Here is a 19,611-nt window from a genome sequence, read left to right as displayed (position 1 = left end):
TACAGCCTTACCAAAGGATCACCTACATCATTGAAATATTTTACTTGAAGAGATTTCAGATTTCTCAGCTATGGCAACACTATATATGTATAAGGTCTAAAGAACACTGATATGTCATCAACACACAAGCAAAGTATACACTGTCATACATATGGGCAGCTAGATGCTGCAGTGAATAGAACAACCCTGAAGTCAAGACAATGAGCTCAAATCTAGTCTCAGACATTTAATAATAATAACCTTAAGCAAGTCTCTTAACCCCTTTGCCTTGCAAAATAAAAAGTTTTAGAGTTAAGCCATAAAATGGGATTATTTCTTTATATCTCCCAGAGGGAGTAACATCATACCCTACACTTTTATTTATCCCTGAAATGTAAACCTACCCCAACTGATTCACAGAAGTTTGCTTAAATTCTAAATTTTCAGTTCTAGAATGTGTCTGCTGCCTCTGATCATCATCCAAATACCTCTAGAACAGCAATTCTGTTAAGAAACACTAAAGGCAGGAAGGGGTGTGTACTATGCCTCAGACTCACACTCAGATTCATTTCATGCGGATTGTCCTTTATTCTTTATATCTCTGGAGCCCACATCTTTTGGATTTCTTGACTTTACTTGAAAAAGTACCTTCCAGGTCTTTGGGGTACAAAGATTCCCTCCCTTAAGTAAGGAAAAAAGGCCAATTTGTTTGGATAAAAATAAAACACTAAATTCATCAGCTTGTTTTTGGGAAAAGCAGTTTTTGTTCTAAGAATACTAGGGTTTTCAATCTTGTCAACAACTTGTTAGCTTTGTGACTCTTGGTAAGTCACTTAAAATTTGAGCCTGAAAAAAATCATATTAAGAATTTCACTACACTAAGTGAAGGGTTGCTTGGTTTCTCAAATGAGATAATATACATTAACTGCTATATCATTATGTATAAATGTATGTATGTATATAAATATCTGCATACATTTGCATAAATATTATTCTTAAAATATACAGCAAGAAGATTCTCTCTCTCTCTCTCTCTCTCTCTCTCTCTCTCTCTCTCACACACACACACACACACACACACACACACACACAAACCCTCATATGTCAATTTGTTTTGGACCTGGATTGGCAAATAACCAAATAAATTATGCTCTATGAATACAAGGAATATTACTGTGCTATAAGAAATCACAAATATTATGAATACAGAGAATTAAGGAAAAACTCAATTAATGCAAAGTAAAGTAAGTATTGTTAGGAAAACAATATACTCTAAAACCAAATTTATTTGACTTCCTGGACCACAATAGCCTTCAATGGCCACAAATCCCTTTGTGCATTTTTTCTCTCCTCATTAAAATATGAAATACTTAAGGGTAGATGCTACCCTGGAGTCTTACTGTAGAGCAGGGAATGTCCTGCTCTGGAGCCATTTAGTCTGACATTGCTGTGGTAACCAGCATTGGAATTCAAAATTCAATAAATCTAGGGGCTTTTTAGGGATGAATTAATGAAATGCTTGACCAAAAATACAGGAAATGATTTTATAAATATCAAAACAGCCTTTGACAGAAAAAAGCTTCTCCCACACTACCCAAGAGTTTAGAATTCAGTAAATTCCTAATAAATGACTTTCATGCATCCCAAAATTTATAATTATATAAATATCAATATATAAAGAATATAAAATATCAATAATATAAATAATATCCATTAATAATGTCATGCTTTATTTAGAAGAATTAAGTACAAAGTTAGGTACTCATTTTCCCCTTCTTCAACCATCACTGTTACTTCAGAGGAAAGCACTATTCTCCAAGTACTCAGGCTTGCACCTAGGAGTCACCCTGGATTCCTCACTATCTCTGACCTCCTGCAACCCTGCTGCCTCCTTCAAACCCTAAATTTGTCATGAAATTTTGTTGAATTCACCTTTGAAATATTTCTCAAATGTGTTCCCTTCTCTTCTCTGGCATTGACACCACTGTGGTGTAGCTAATTATCACCTGATAGCTGAACTATTGTAATAGTCTGCCAGTCATGAGGCTCTCCACTCCAAATCATACTTCATTTAAAGTTACATCTCAACAACAATGTTAGAATTTCTTCTCTGTTACTTGGATCATTGTCAATAGAATTCATAAACATTATCCTAAAAGGAGAATTACTGTAGACTTGAGTCTTGGACTTTATGTAGTAACATCTAGTTATATGAGGACCAATCTGAGTGGGGAGAGGCTCAGAACAAGGACAGTCATAGAAATTTTAATTTTTCAGTTCAACAACTCCCCAAAACAACAAATGGCAGATTTGTGGCTTCCTTTTGCAATGTAGACAAAATCAAAGATAATTGATCCATTTTAATCAAAAAACATGTTCACCAACTAGGCAAAATATAAAAGCAAACACTTTGGATCATTTGAAGTATTTATTACAAACTTTATAATATCAAATAGTGACAAATCCAAAAAGATTTATTGGAAATAATTACACAGGAAATAAAAAAAATCATAAAGAGAGATTAAGGAAAAGTAGAGGAAAATAGACAATCCAAGAAATTTATGAAAAGAAAGCTAATTAATTAGAAAAAGAAGTCTAAAACCTTAAGGAATAAAATAGCTCCTTGAAAACTAGAAGTGAGCAAGTGCAATTGAATGATAGCAAATGATACTAAGAAATAAAGCTAGAAAAATAGAAGAGAATGTGAAACATCTAATTATAAAACAATTGATCTGGGCAACAGATCAAGTAGAAACAATATAATAATTGTCAGAGTACCTGAAAGCTATGAATAAAGAAAGAATTTAGATAAAATATTATAAGAAGTTATTAAGGAAAATTGTCCTGAACTTCTAGAATAAGATGTAAATTATAAATGGAAAACAACAACAACAACAACAGAAAACAAACTACTGTTGTACACATGATAGGTTTCCCTGGAAGAAAACTTACAGGAATGGCAGTCAATTGTCAAAACACTGTGGTTAGGGGGAAAAATAATGATAGATTAACTTCTTGATTAGAACCAAAATGGTGGAGAGAAGCTAGGGAGCTCCTGGAGGTTTTCTCAGTTTTCCTCTGAAACAACTTTAAATGAAACCTGTAAACATATTCTGGAGTGATAGAACCCACAAAAAAGATTTTATAAATAATTTCCAGACACCCAGTTCCCTCCCCACACTCTTCTAGCCTCAACCCTTAAACTTGACTCACCTGATCAAAGCACTTGCTGACTTTCCATAAGCTCTCAGAGGGAAATTCCTACTCTGACTCCAATCCATATAGGAAAGCCTGTTTAAAAATAGTCAAAAAAACATGCAGTTTGCCAATGATGAGAGATGAAAAGGAGAGAATGAGGACAGAGAAGATGAGAGAAAACACAGTACACTACCCCCACCCTCATGCCCCAGTACCCTGTTGAAAAGCAGACTGGAATATTTAAGGAATCACTCATTGGGAGTTAAAGATTGAGGGACTCTGCAACTCTTTCTCTTATTCTCAAGGGCCTTCTATTTGTTTTTTTTTCTCTTCAGTCTCATGAGTTTCCCATTATCATGTCAGTATTTCCCCAGAGAACTCATTATAAAGACCACAAAAACACCAGACAAACCAGAATTGTTGAGGCCAGAATTTCATGGCAGCATGTAATGTCCCTCCTCATAACTCCAAGAGAGTTTTCATGCTATAGTTTGCTTCTTTATTTTTCCTACTCCTCTCTTTCATTGGTCTAGTGCTTGGTTTATCTAATTCTTGTTGCCAACATCTGATCTTCCAACAAGACTTCTGTCTTTCTAAGGCTCTTGTGGGAAAGGATATGGTCGTAAAATTTATATCCCCCCCTAACTTGCACATAATTACAGTGAAGAGATACATAGAAACTTATAGAATTTCAAGAAGTCAAAATTCTCAGAAACAAATTCTACCTAGGTTTGGGTCAATTATTAAAACCTACACTATATGGTGCAAGTGGATAGAGCACTGACCCTGGAGTTAGGAGGACCTGAGTTCAAAGCCAGCCTCAAACACTTAATAATAACCCCAGCTGTAGAACCTTAGGCAAGTCACTGAACCCCATTGTCTTGCCAAAAAATTACACTATAATTCAAGAAATATTTATTAAGAAACTACAGTGTGGCAGACACTATATTGATGCCATGGATACAAGGAAAGAAAGGGAAAAAACCCTCTTCCCTCAAAAGAGTTGCTTTCTATTTGGGACAAAATGCACAAATATAGATATAAACAAAAAAAATATAAAGCATATGGGTACAGTGGAATAAGTGTATGTTTTAACTGGTGAGGATAAGGAAATGTTTTTCCTTTATGATTCCTTCTGTAGAGGTATAGAGGGGGCACTGGATTTTTCAATTTGGGGCACAAGTTATGCCATTTTTTTTGTTATATCATTTTCAATAAACTCGCACTTCAGATGTAAATGAAAACTCACATCTTATACCTGTGTTTTATTTTCCTTTACCCAAGTTCTTGTGCAAGGTCAACCAAAAGACAAATAAAATCCTCTGTCTCTTGGATTCCAAGTCAATGTCTATTGGAGGAGTCTGTCTTCTTTCCCCTGAAGTATAACAAAATACTCCAAGGTCAATGACTGTCTGATTGTGAATGTAGCATGTTCAGGTATTGTCTTTATATGGTGTAGAATGTGGAAAATGACTCATGTTAAGAACCCAATTTTCCCCTTAGAGATGAGTTCTATTTTTGTGTAGAGATATTTTCTTTTTTCAATTTTTCAATTTTCAAGTTTTCAGTTTTCTTCTTGTCTTAGCTTGTAACAATGGGACAAAGTACTTTTATTAATATTTTCTAAATGATATTAAAGTTAAGTCAAGAAGCATTTATTATTCACTATTTGCCAGGAACTCTACTACGTGTTAAGAATAAAAGTCCAAGATGAAAAAAACTAAGATGAAAAATCTAAAGTGAAAAAACATTAATTCTGGTGTCATGCCATCCAAGGAACAAGTGCAAATTCCTCTTTTTTGAGGTTAAATTGATTTATATCTTTCACATTTATATCTCCCAGGTCAAGGAATCATAATCTTTTTTAAGATTGTCTACATAAAAAAAAGAAATTCATTTTGTAGGCCCCTGAAAGAGTGGAGAGCAAAGGGAATTATTGACTCTAGAGTTTTTTGAGTTCCTTGCATCTATACATTAGTGATGGTCAAAGTTACTATTACTGAGGCAATTCTCCCAAGATGATTTTTTTTTTTGCTATGAATTGCAGCCCCATGACCTCAACTCTTGACAATGATGTAGGGTCCCAAGATTAATGTTGAGTAATATTTTAATTATTTTTATTTATCATGCCTAATAATTTATCATTATTCTTGGAATTTAAGAAACAGATCAATCCCAACTTGAGTAGTTTTACCAGACGATGACATTTAATGATGCCAAACCAGAGGAACCTAAATGATAGTTAGGCAAAACTTATGTATTCTCTTCTCAATCACCTTTTGAGAGCTGGAGAATTCACTCTGTCTTTACACAAAACTTCATCACAATTGCAATAAGTAGAAAAGCTAAACATTCAATTTTAAAGACAATTATTTTCCTCACTATTTTTAGAGAGTTTTGAAAACTTTCTTTGGAATAGGAAGATAATTTTATTAGTCAAGATGATTCCCCTCCAAATTATTGCAGTTCAAGCTTGTAAAGTGGATTCAATGTTGGGCTTGGAATCTGGGAAATCTGGCTTTACATATGGCTCCAAATCTTCCTTAGCTTTTGACCCTGGGAAAGTCAATTTAATTGTGTCAGTCTCAGTTTGTTTATCTATAAAATGGAAAAATGATACCAATATTCCAGGGTTGTTGTGAAGATGAAATGAGATGATATTTGTAAAACACTTTGTAAACCTTAAAATGCTATGAAAATACGAGACATTATTAAGTTTTAGTGTTAGGTATGTTGGAGTCCCAACAGTGAAAAGTAGAGATAGTATGGCAATTCAGTTATCCCTCGGGTCTATTTGACATAATAGATGTTATGACATAATAGACATAATAAAGTTGTTATATTGTCATAATAGACATAATAAAGACATTATATTGGGACACCTTGATAAGGATAATCAGTAAGAGTAAAGTTTCAACAATGAACTATATAAGAGAACTTTTGAGTAATAAAACATGTACAGACTAAGGAAAAGAAGATATATGCAGAATATTTTTTCTATCTTCAGAGAGTAGTTGAAGTATTGCATATTTAGAATAGTTGTAAAGGCTTTCTATTTATGCCAAAGGAAGAAATAGATCCAATAATTCAAAGAGAATTTTTCTGACATAGTTTGATAAAGATCTCAAGAAATACTAGAACTGTCCAGCAATGGAATGAACTACCAACAGCTGTATTGATCACTCCATTCCTTCAAATGTTCAAGGAGAAGTTATTTGACAATTCATTAGACATGGAGCAAATTTTTCTTCTGATCAGCAATTTGAACTAGACTTGACTAATATGTATTAGTCAAATTTAACTGAATTCTAAATCTGCAATGCTATCATTTCCATGATTATAGCTTATGATCATCTCAGGCTATGAAAGGATAAAATGTAGAAAATGGAATCATGGGTGAAAAACAAATAATGCCAGACCCAGATGTCTTGGTGGGGACCATATGAAAATGTGAGACTCAAAAGAGATGACTTAGAATCATGAATTCTTAGTCACCAATTTAACATATTTAAAAATTCTCTCTACTTCCATTATGTGAAACATGAATCCAGTTCCAGGCCTGGAGTGAAAAGGATTCACCTTACTGAGTTCAAATATGATATCATTTACAAATTGTGTAACCATAGGTAAAACCATGTTTACCTCATTTTGCTCATCTGTAAAATAAGCTGGAGAATGAAATAGCAATCACTCCAGTATCTTCACTATAAAAATTTCAGAAAAATGTATGCCAACTAATCTAACAATGTAAGTGATTATATGAATATGAATTATATATATTTTATAATTATATTATATGCATAATATTAAAGTATATATAATAAAATGCCCAGAATAACACAAAAGAGGAAATAAAATACTTAAATAAACCTATTTCAAAAAAAGACATTGAATAATTCATCGACAAAATTTTCTAAGAACAAGTATTCAGGGTCATATGAATTTAAAAGCAAACTCAACCAAACATTTAAAGAATAATTAATTCCAATTATGTATAAACTAGTTGAAAAAACAGTTGAAGTAAGAGTTTTGCCAAATTCATTTTATGACACCAATTTGGTGCTCTCTAAACCAGAAAGAGTCAAAACACAAAAGGAAAATTATATAGCTCAACCTCCCTGCAAAGATTTGGTGCAAAAATTTTAAATAAAATTTGAGTACAGAGAATACCAATTCTTACTAGGACAATAAACCAGGATCAGGCAGGATTTATACCATTTTTACAGGGATGATTCAATATTAGGAAAACAATCAGCAGAAGTGACCATATCAATAACAAAATTAATAGAAATCATATTATCTCAATAGATGCTGAAAAAGTCTTTAACAAAAAAAACACCTGAACCTTTTAAAATATTAGAAAACATAGGGGTAAATGGAGCTTTCCTTAAAATGATAAGCAGTATCTATCTAAAATAATCAGCAAGCATTATATGTAATGGGGAAAATCTAGAGGTATTTCCAATAAGCTAAGAGATGAAATAAGAATGAACATCATCATCAGCATTTTTCAATATTATATTATAAATATTAGCTTGAGAAATAAGAGAAGACAGTGAAATTGAAGGAAGTAGAAAAGGCAAGGGGAAATAAACTGTTCGCTTTTGCAGATGATATTATGGTATACTTAGAGAACTCTAGAAAGTCCAACTAAAAACTACTTGAAAAAAATTTAAAAAATAACAAATAAATATTAAGAAACTCACATAAACCTATTAAATAACCAAAGTAAAGCCACATAAATAAATCAGTTTTCAAAATAAAACAACCCTGAGGTGACAACTCAAATGTATTTGAAATGGTAAATAATATGAGGAAACATGGGTAGATTATTAAACTGCTTGTGGATTTGTGAACATTCTAGAGAAATATTTGGAACTATGACCAAAGTACTATAGTGTTGGGTATATTCTATGATCTGTCACTACCACATCACTACTACTATATCTGTACCTCAAAGAGATAAAAGGAAAAGGAAAAATGCACATATACAAACAAATATTTATTGCAATCTTTTGTGTGGTTAAAAAGATAGGAAATTGAAGGATTCTTACCAATTGGAGTATAGCTAAAACAAATTGTGGATATGATTATGATGAATATTATTATGCTAAGATGGGTTTTTTCAGAAAAACATGAGAACTATGTGAAATTTTGCAAAATGAAGAGAACCAAGATATCATTTTGTACATGAATAACCATGTAATATTGACGATCAAATGTGAAAAACTTGCCTGCTCTGATCAATACAAAGTTCCAAGAAAATTCCAAATGTTTAATGATGAAAATTGTCCTTTACCTCCAGAGAACAAACTTATGAATAATGAGTGAAAATTCAAAGATAGTTTTCTCTTTATTTTTCTTGCTCTTTTTCACAATATGGTAAATATAGAAATTCATTTCGCATGATTTACATGTCATAATGATATATTAATTCTCTTCTTGGTGGGGGGGAAGGTATGAAAGAAAGGGAATTTGAAATTTGGAAGTAAAAGTAAATGATAATTTTAACAAACAATGGATTTTTAAGAGCTAGGAGTACTCTATTAAGAATTGACATAAGAATTTCAATTTTGTTCCATATTTGCCATTTTTACTATGCATGATCCTTTCATGAACCTTAGGATGTATTTACAATAACTGGTTTTCTTCAGTGTCCTCTTTCCTTTCTTAATTGGTATGAAAGTCTTAATTGCTACAAAAGAAGGATTTCAGGAGCCCAAAGACTATGCCTCTTCATCATTTCCTCTCAGAAAGTGACAAGACTTGATTTAATGCAACTAACTCTATGAAACAGGGAACCTTTCTTCTATAACTTCTGTAATTAATTATATATTTTTCTTAATAATCATACTTTATCCTCTTTGTATATTTATTTGTTCTGTAATTAGTAGTCGTTTTTCTTTGCATCTCACACTTGGTCTCTTATAATAGCCTGCTGGTATGTCTCCTTGTCTCAAGTCTCCTTACTCCAATTCACTTTCCAATCAACTACAAAAGTGATTTCCCTAAAGTTTAAATCTGACTATGTCACTATCCCATTTAGCAATAAACTCCAGTGGTTCCTTATCTCCTCCAGAATAGAATGAAAAATCATTCAAAGACCTTCACAACTTATCCTTCTTACTACCACCCCAACTTTTCCAATCTTCTTACATCTTACTAACCCACATTTTTGGAACTAGTAGCATTGCCCTTTTTGCATCCAACAGACAAAATACTCTATCTCTCATTTTCTCTGGCTATATTCTCTGTCTGTTATGCTCTTCTTTTTCATCTCTACCAACTGACTTCCTTGGTTTCTTTTAAATTTCATTTTAAGCTCCAGCTTCTATAGAAAGTCTTTCTCACTCCCTCTTAATTCTAGCAGTTTCCAGTTATTATTTCACATTTATTTTATGTTTAGTTTGCTTGACTGATTTATGTCACCCCCATTTAGATTTGGAACCTGATGACAGCATCTACCTTTTGTTCTTTTTTGTATCCCAGTGCTTAACACTGTACTTGGAATATAGTAGGTGCTTAATAAATGTTGATTAACACTGTTTTATGCTGGCTTAATTGACAGTAGATAATCAATGACTTTAATACACAATCTCATATAGGACTTTATGTAACAGGTTGGTGTATACATAGAAGACTTTATTGCTGTACACATATAAGGAAGAGGGAATTCTATTTCCAGTTTTCTTCTTTTTGCACTGACTGTCCTTCCAAGGCTAGAATTTTATTCGTTCTTCATGTGTGGCTTGTAGAGTTTCTTGTTTCATTCAAGGTTCAGCTCAATGTGTGAAGTCTACTGAGGATTATCTTGATTGCTATTTCTCACTAGTCCTTTACTCTAAAGAAATCAGTTTTTATTTACTCTAAATAAAAATCACACTATCTCTGTGGGTTATTGTATTTCTCTTCATAAAAAGTAATCTTCAGGAGGGCAGTGTTGAGTCCCTTTTCCAGACTCTTATGTTGAGTCCCCTTCTAGATTCCCTTAACCTTTCCCCAGGTGAGCTTTGGAGGGGCAGGAGACAAGGAAGACAAGTTTCTTCCTATTCACCAAGGTCTTCATTTATTGAACCAAATACCACTGCTTAAATATTCCCCCAATCTCTAATCCACTCTCACTCCCATGATGACACTTAGTAAAAGAAGACTCTGGTGCTCAAGGACACCATGTAACAAAGGTTCACAGAAGTCCCTTACACAACAGTCCCTAACAGGGCAGGAATGTTTTTCTTTATGTTCATTTTTGATTTCGTTTATATAAAGAGTCTGGTATATTGTAGGTACTTAATATATGCTTTTTGGATGAATGAATGAATGGTGATGTATGAGTGGCTATCTTTTTTTCATTGGGAAAATTCGATCAAATGAAAAAGCACAATTACCCAAGAAATAGGTACTAATGACTTAATCCCTTTATAGGCTTCCTCATGTAAACCTTAAAAGCCATTTCCTTTTACTGAAGTGTGAGCTCATGAAGGACTCCAAGTGAATATCCATAAAGTAGAGTTCATCTTGCACAAGTTGTGGAACTGATCAGAATAAGTGGCCAGAGGCCTGGGTTCTAAAGGGTTCTTACATAATTAGGCCACTAGTTGAGAGTAGGAGCAGGAGATCCTGTGACAGCTTGATGTATTTCTAAGCTTTACAAAGACTTTCAGTAGACCCATATTTGGAAATTGTGTTAAATGTGACTATAAGAGTATTTCAATCTCTGATAATTTGAAGCATTGATGGAACATGATCAAAATTGTAAAAAAAATTTAATAAAAATTCTATTGTCAATCATATTAATATTATAATAGGAAGCATAAAGATATGGGTTTAACTCATACATCTGACACATTCTGGCAATATGACTTTGGGTAAGTCATTAAGCCTTTTATTTTTCCATTATATGCCAGGGAAGAGGGTAGGAAGAATGAGAGGGGGAAAAAAAGTAAAGTTATAAAGTATATGACAAGAAGACAAATAAAAGCTGAGTAGCTTTGCAAACAATGTGTAGTATTTATTGGATGGGTTTTCTTGATGTGGAAATTTATTTTTTATATTTTTAAAACCACTGCTGCAGTGAAAATGTTAGCATTCACTAGTAGAGGGAGTTTCCTCTTATAAGGAGCTCCTGATATCAATTGAATCTCAGGTTCAATTCTTTTTGCTATTATTTTTATTTCTAAAAAAATAGGAATATAATAGATATGAAGCTGTGTCTTGATTATTCTCTTCTTAAAAGACTTCTTTTTTAGGATTTAAGACTACTGGTCAATCCCCAGCCCTGCTCTTAGGAAAAAAAGTTTAGTCAGGTAAAACCATTTCTGTCACTTTAAACAGCTGAAAAGTCAGAATATGTCATTCCATCTAGAATTACTACTTGAATCTTTATTCTTGAGTTACTTCTTTTTACTTCACCTCTAGCAGGAAAGTGGATAGGAAGGTTCTCCTTTGATAAAGTAAAATGACAGCCTATTAATGCTAGTCTTATGAGAGTTTAAGAACTACTTGGATCTTTTCATCAAATCTTTCTCAGTTCCTAAATTTTATTCTCCCAAACTTTTTCTTTATACCAAGTTTCCTGTTGTTGGGAAACAATAACTGCTTTCTTATATATTTTTTCTTTCTCCTAGAAAAATGTAGGTATCCATTGATTCTTAGCAATCTTGCAGTGACCTGGGCAGGGTCTTAATTTGAGAGTGAGTAAACTTATTTCTATCAAGGACTGACATTAACTAACTGTGATGTGGGGCAAGTATCAAAACCTTCATGGACCACAGTTTATTCAAAAGTACAATGAGAGACTAGTACAATAAATGGTCTCCAATCTCCCTTCCAACTATGAAATTTTGGGACTCTCATTCTGGGTATTAAAAATATTTCCTAACACTGTTTAGATTTATAGAATTTTATATTGGCTAGTCCCAAAGAGTTCAAACTTTTTTGTCTTGTTCAAGTCTTTTATTGAAGGATTTTGGCAATATTTTTAATGTGTTATTTTTCCAACCACATGAAATATTTTCAATATTTATCAATTTGCAAGTTTATGTGTTTCTCCATTCCATCCCTCCTCCCCAAGGCAGTGAACAATTTGCTCAAAGTTGTACAATAAAATCATTTTAATATATTTCCAGATTAGTTCAGTTATGAAAGAAAAATAAGAAGAGTAAAAAACTATGAGTAATAAAGAAAAAAACCATAAAAGTAATTTAAAAGGTGAAAAACATATGCTTAGCTCTTCATTCAGATCCCATAATTCTCCTTGCCCTCTAATGTGGATGACATTTTCCATAACATGTCTCTCAAAATTGTCTTTGATCACTGAACTACTGAGAGGTGCTTCATCCATCATAGCTGATCATCTTATAATATTACTAATATAAAAAATATTCTCTTGGTTCTACTTATTTCACTTGGCATCAACTGATGCAAGTCTTTCCAAACTTTTCTAAAGTCCAGCCACTCATGATTTCTTACAGAACAATAATACTCCGTAACATTCATATGCTATAACTTGTTTAACCATTCCCCAATTGAAGGGCATCCCATCAATTTCCAATTCATTGCCATTGGAAAAAAGAGCTCCTATAAATATTTTTGAACATGTGGAACTTTTTCCATTTTTTATAATATCTTTGAAATATGAACTATAGTGATAGTGCTGGATCAAAGCATATGCATAATTTTATTGCCCTTTAGACATAGATCCACATTGCTCTCCAGAATGGTTGGATCAGTTCATGACCCCAATAATTTATTAGTGTCCCAATTTTCCCACATCCTCTCTAACATTGATTATTTACTGTTTTGACATTTTTCCCAATCTTAAATGTATGTGGTAATACCTCACAATTCCTTTAATTTTCATTTCTCTAATTAATAATGATTTGGAGCATTTTTCATATGACTATAAATAACTTTAATTTCTTCATCTGAAAACTGCTTGTTTATATCTTTGACCATATTTTAACTGGAGAATGACTTGTAATCTTATAAAATTTATTCAGTTCTCTATGTTTTAGAAATGCGTCCTGTATCAAAAACACTCACTGTAAATATTGGTTCTCAGCTTCCTGCATTCTTTCTAATCTTGGCTGCATTACTTTTATTTGTACAAAAATCTATTTAATTTAGCATAGTTGAAATTATTGGTTTTCAAATTTAAAATGTTCTCTATCTCTTTTTTTGGGGCATATATAAACTTCTCCCCTCTCCATAGATTTGACAAATAGGGTATTTCTTCTTCCCTTAATTGTTCTATGGTATGATCCTTTCATGTCTAAATTCTCTTCGCTTTTGACCTTATCTTGGATAGGATATAAAATGTGAGTCTATGCCTAGTTTCTCCCCTAGTTTTCCCAGAAGTTTTTGTGAAATAGTGAGTTCTTATCCCAAATGTTAGTATATTTGGGTTTATCAAACAGTAGATTTCTGTGTTTGTTTACTACTGTTTCTTTTTTACTGAATCCACTAATCCATTTCTCTATTTCTTAGTCAGTACCAGGCAGTTTTGATGACTCCCTGCCACTTAGTTCTGGTATAGCTAGATCATATTCCTTTGCTTTTTATTCAACAATCATCTTGATATTCTTGATCTTTTGTTGTTCCTGATGAATTTTATCATTTTTCTAGCTCTGTAAAAAATTTTGATAGCTTGATTGGTATGGCACTAAGTAATTTAATTTGGATATAATTGTCATTTTTATATTAACTTGATCTAACCATGAACAAATGATATTTTTTTTCAGTTGTTTAGATCTTATCTTATTTGTGTGAAAAATGTTTTGTAATTGTTTTTATATAGTTCCTGGGTTTGTCTTGGGGAGATTTCCGAGTATTTTATGTTGTTTACAATTATTTTAAATGGAACTTCTCTTTCTAACTCTTGCTCTTATGTTTTATTAGTCATATATAGAAATGCTGATGATTTATATGGGTTTATTTTAAATCTTACTACGTTTCAATTGGTTTTTTAGTTGCTTTTCTAAAGTTTCCTTAGTATACAATCATTTAATCTACAAAAGTTTTGTTTATTTAGTGCCTATTCTAATTCCTTCAATTCCTTTTTCTTTTCTTATTGCTAAAGCTAACATTTCTAATATAATATTGAATAGTAGTGCTGATAATGGAAATCCTTGTTTCACCCCTGATCTTATTGAAAATGCTGGTAGTTTATCTGCATTACATATAATGCTTGCTGATGGTTTTAGATAGATACTGCTTATCATTTTAAGGAAAACTCCATTTATTCCTCTACTCGCTAATGTTGTTACTAGCATAGGCAGGAGAGTGGGAAAGCCAGAGGTAGGCTTTTAGTTAGAGTGAAGTTCATATCCTGGTTCAGCAAGCACAGTGAAGTTCAGATACTGGTTCAGCAATAGTACCCATTGGAAGGGTCCCAACCCCAGTTCAAAAGACATAGTTCAAACATTGGTGCAAAAGCAGGCTTGGTTTGGATTACTTAAATGCAAGAAACAAACCATTGCATAGGCAATGACTTCTCAAGTGAAAAGCAAGGACTATCCTAAAGGAGAGAATAAATTTCTGTATAGGTAGCACTTTGGCAAGTTCAAAGATAAGGCTACCCCAGAAGGGGGAACAGGCCATTACATAGGCAACTCCATAAGCAAGTAATAAGTCAGGGACCAGGTGCCTGCCACTACTCTCTTTGCCACAGTCAACTAACAAAATGAGCAAAAAACACACATGAAAAAGTAACTACCATTGACCTAACTACTATCCAGATAGGGATTATAAAAGCACCAGAAGAAGAAAACAGTGACAAAAACACATAGATATGAAGCTTCAGAGAAGATTTTGAATTAACTTCAAATCCAAAAAAAAAAAAAGATCTCTTGGAAGAACTCAAAAAAAGTTTTAAAAAACTAAAGAAGAGAGGAAGAATAAATGAGAACCATGCAGGAGAATTATGAAAAATTGACTTAAGAAATCAACTTCTTTAAAGGTAAAAATGATGAACTAGAAAATAATATAATTCATCAAAAAGTAAAATTAACCATCTGGATAAGGAAACACAGATGCTAACTGAAAAAAAATAGAACCCTAAAAATTTGAATTGGACAAATGGAAACTGAATCTATAAGGCATCAAGATTCCAAATAAAATCAAAAGACTGAAAAATAGAGGAAAATGTAAAATACCTCTAATGAAAAATGACTGACCAGGTAAAATAGATTTGGAAGAGCAATTTATGAATTATTGGTCTACCTGAAAGTCTAATGGTATGGGAATAGAGAGACTGGGATTAATATAAGAGATAATATCTCCAAATTTTCTTTGAGAACTTTTAGGGATTCTAAATTTAGTTCTTCAATGTTGATGATACAAAATGGTTTATGTTGCAAAAAATTGCCTGGCCAGAATCTATGGGTATGTACACTGTTGTTTTACTATTAGGAGACACATCTGATAGCTAATTGTGAAGGCACCATGTCCTAGAATGGATTCTCAAAATCTAAATGTCAAACATCTCTCAGGTTGCAGTTTAGGATGAAGATATTAATAGTTTATAGTTAACTGTTAGTCTTATTAGAAAGATTTTTAACAGGTGGAAATCAAACATAATCCTTCCTACTTCTACAGTTCATATTTACACATGGTCATTTCAGGCTGAGGTACAAGTAAATATGAAGATAAGATAGACTTCTTGTATAGCTAAAGAGAAAAGAATTGAATCCAAGGAAGATTATTTTTAAGGTTAAGAAGAGGATCTCAAAACTGAAGATTCTTTGAGGGAGACCAGCAGAAGTAACTATAGTCATACAAAATGATTCCCTCTTTCTCTCTCCCAAAATTTGAAATAATATTGCTTTCATTGCATATAAATTTCTGACCTGAATATGTCCACATGTGTGTAAATCTATTTTTCCTTGATCAGAAAAGAAAAGAATAGATGACAGAATACATTGACCATTTGCTCACTAAGATCCTAAGCCTAACGCCCCATAAGGACCTTTGCCAGGGCTGCTTTAATTTCTCGGTTCTGCAGACTATAGATATAGGGGTTCAGTGTTGGGGCCACCACAGAGAACATGACTATGGCCACAAGATCTTGGTATTTCTCTTGAACTTCAGCATGGCTTGGAGGTTGTAGATAGACACTCACCACAGTTCCATAGAAAAGTATAACTACAGTTAGGTGGGATCCACAAGTGGAAAATGCTTTGCGGAAACCCCCAGGGGCTCGAATCCGACAAACAGCAGCTCCAATGAAGACATAAGATGCCATAATGCAAACAGCAGGCATAATAATTACAAAACCACCCTCAATTGTAACCATCATGTAGTTGAGAGAGGTATCAGAACATGCAAGATGTAATAAAGGGTGTATATCACAGAAGAAATATGGGAGAGCACGATTGCTACAGAAGGTGAGATGAGCAAGGAGGACTGTGTGAAGCAGGGAGTGTAGGGCTGTGCCTATCCACACAGTTCCCAGGAGCACCATACACCGTTGCAGAGTCACAACAGTGGCATAGTGTAGTGGCTTGCATATGGCTACATAGCGGTCCCATGCCATGGCAGCTAACACATAACTATCCACATTGCCTGCCATCAGGAAGAAGAACACTTGGGATAGACAGGCTGCATGGGTAATGCTCTGGTCTCCTGTAAGCAGGGCATAGAGGAGCCTGGGCACTGTAGCAGAAGTGAAACACAGATCTGCCAGAGAGAGGTTGACTAGGAGCATGTACATGGGAGTGTGGAGGTGTGGGTCTGAGCCAATAGCCACAAGGATCAGCAGGTTCCCTAGGAGGGCTGCTAGGAAAAGGACCAGGAACACAGGGAACAAGAGTTCTCCATGACTAGAGAAGGCCAGGAGGAAGAACTCAGAGGTGTTGTTCTGATTTCCTTCTTTTATGTTGCTGTTGACTCTGAGTCTAGATTGGAGAGATGAAGAGATGGATTCAGAGACACATAAAATCCACCCTAAAGGTTGAAAATTTAACGTTATTAAGAACTTTCAAAGGATGTTTCATAGCTAGAAGAGATTTTAGACTTCTCAGCTATGGTAACATCAGTGGAATTAGTGTTCAACTCTAAAGAGAAGAAATATGTAATCAAGTCACAAATAAAATATTTGTCATAAAGTCACCATTGGAAAAAACAGGTTCATTTCATTATATCTCTTAAAGGGTTAAAAATTCTATATATTTTTACTTATCCATGGAATGGAAATCCACGTCCCAACTCATTTCTAGAAGTTTGTTTAATTTAACTCAATGATCCCAGTTGCCTCTGGGGTGTATTGAATAGTTTTGATCACCCATTCACCTGCTCTCAATGTAGCTCTAGAATAGTCATTCTGTAAAGAGGAAGGAAGAGGGCAACATTGATAGGTATCACTCAGACTTCTCTTTTGTAGATTTTTTAAATTCTTGAGCTCCAGATCATCTGTATTTTCAGTCTTCATTTGAATGTGCACCTTTAAGATCTCCAGGATCTCAAGATTCCCTATCTGAAGTCAGAACAAAAGTCCATCTTCCCAAAATTCCCTCAAGACGTTTGAATAAACATGAAATTTCACTAAGTGCACTAACTGTGTTTTGGGGTGGGAATCTTAGGTTATCCATCACTGGTTGGTTGACATGAAGTGAATCACTTAATGGCCAAATCATAGTAAGATTTTTCTTATTTTTGTGTTGTTGAATAGAGTCGCAAATAATATATATATATATAAAATACCTTATGTATAAATATTTTCACTTATGTGCTTGTATATTTATATGTATAATATATATCAAGGAGGTCAAAAATGTCAGTAATACACATATCAGTTCTTTTGTAGTTGAGAAGAATTAGAACAAAGGAAATATCCATTGAATAGGAAAAGGCTAAACAAATTATACTATATGAACATAAAGGAATTGTTCATCCTTCATTCTTGAAGAGGACCAATAACATCAAGAAGGTGATGTCTTGATTTGCAAGTAAATTAGATTTGAGAAAGGCAGAGCTATAAGGAAATATTACTGTACCAGAAAAAAAATTTAAAATATGATGATATAAATTGGTGCAATATAAAGTAAGCAGAGTCAGGAAAAATCTATAAACAAATACTTTAACAATTCCTGTGACTTCCCAGACCATGCCCTATATTCTGTCTCACTTTATTAGAATGTCACCTCCTCAAAGGCAGGTATGGTATATCTCCTGTACTTCAGAGCTTAGACTATCATAAACTTTTAACAAATGGTCTTCATGTAGCCAATAATTTGTAATTATTAAAATATCAGTACTTCAACATAATCATTAACACTATCAATTAAAATTAGTTACAAAATAATAGACTCATCTTTCCTCCTGAACTCTTTCTGTCTCCTACCTTTATGGACATGATGAATTGGCTAAATAATAATCAAATTCCTCTATAGTGGTAATTACTTTAGATAAGAGTTATTTTCTAATAGAAATTATTTAAAATGGATACTACACAATGCACCCCCTCCCCCTTTAAAATAACATTTCATTTAAGAGACTTTAAAAGGGGGTGGAGCCAAGATGGCAGCAAGAGAAGAGCCTCTCCTAGGTGTTCTTTCCAAAATATTTCCAAAATCTTAAAATTATGACTCTGACTAAATTTTCAAGAGACAAAACCCACAGAAATTCTCCAACCCAAGGTAACCTGGAAAATAGTGGAAAAATTCTGTTCCATGGGGTTAGAGGGGGTGGCCCCACCAGAGTGAAGAAGCTTCAGCCTTCTGGGAATAGCCCCAGGGTGCCTGGGAGCCTTGGCTCCCAGCAGCAGAAGCAGTTTCCTGACATGCACCCCAGGGAGTACCATGCACAACTTTGAAGACCAGTAGGGAGACCTCTGCCAGAGCGAGTGCAAAGCCCAGACCCTCAACGTGGACACAGCACTCTAAAGCTGAGGACCTCATTGTGCTCAAGCACTCAGCATGGCTAATTCATCCCAGATCCAGGAAACAGAAGTAGGCTTGCAGAGTTTCCCAGCAGCAGCCTCCAGGCAACTGAGCCCTGAGTGCTCAGCCCACCAAAGTTAAAGGAGTAGAGGGAGACTTCTGAGGTCTGTCCTCTATCCCTCAGACAGGACTCTAGGGCTCTGACCACATTCAGATGCTGATCATAGTCTAGGTCCCCCATAGAGCAGGGAACCCCCCCAGGCCCATGGCAGAGGGGTGTGATTGTGGTCTTTCACAGACCAGAAGAGCAGTCAGAACCTCGCACACTGAGGTCCTTGTGGGGAAGGGGTGTCCCAATAAAACTCAAAAGCTCAGGAAGCACCCCAAAACTAGGAACAGGCTGGGGAAATGAGTAAACAGAAAAAAAGGAACCTGACCATTGACAATTACTTTGTCTATGATCCTATGGAGGATCAAAATACTCATCTGAAGATGATAAAGTCCAAGCTTCTGCATCTAAAGACTCCAAGAAATATAGAAGTTGGGCTCAGGCTGTGAC

The 19,611-nt window shown here is 34.1% G+C and overlaps 1 protein-coding gene across 1 annotated transcript; it reads right to left on the bottom strand.

Annotated features, from left to right (window-relative positions):
- Positions 1-16,123: 16,123 nt before the first annotated feature.
- On the bottom strand, positions 16,124-19,070 carry LOC141509042 (olfactory receptor 1f45-like). Its single transcript, XM_074218278.1, has 2 exons — positions 18,971-19,070; positions 16,124-17,118 (listed from the first exon to the last, which is right to left on the bottom strand). Exons 1-2 carry the CDS (start codon positions 19,068-19,070, stop codon positions 16,124-16,126), a joined length of 1,095 nt encoding a protein of 364 aa, XP_074074379.1.
- Between the last annotated feature and the right edge of the window lie 541 nt (positions 19,071-19,611).

This window comes from Macrotis lagotis, chromosome 1, assembly GCF_037893015.1.
Source record: "Macrotis lagotis isolate mMagLag1 chromosome 1, bilby.v1.9.chrom.fasta, whole genome shotgun sequence".
Taxonomy (NCBI): Eukaryota; Metazoa; Chordata; class Mammalia; order Peramelemorphia; family Peramelidae; genus Macrotis; species Macrotis lagotis.
This window is presented reverse-complemented; position numbering and strand designations above follow the sequence as displayed.

Bases quoted from the DNA above. Each gene is read 5' to 3' on its own strand.
- LOC141509042 (XM_074218278.1), bottom strand. From the start codon at position 19,070: ATGAGGTCCTCAGCTTTAGAGTGCTGTGTCCACGTTGAGGGTCTGGGC. The intron at 17,119-18,970 runs GTACTCCCTGGG...TTCAACCTTTAG, and splicing joins GGTCTTCAAAGTTGTGCATG to GGTGGATTTTATGTGTCTCT.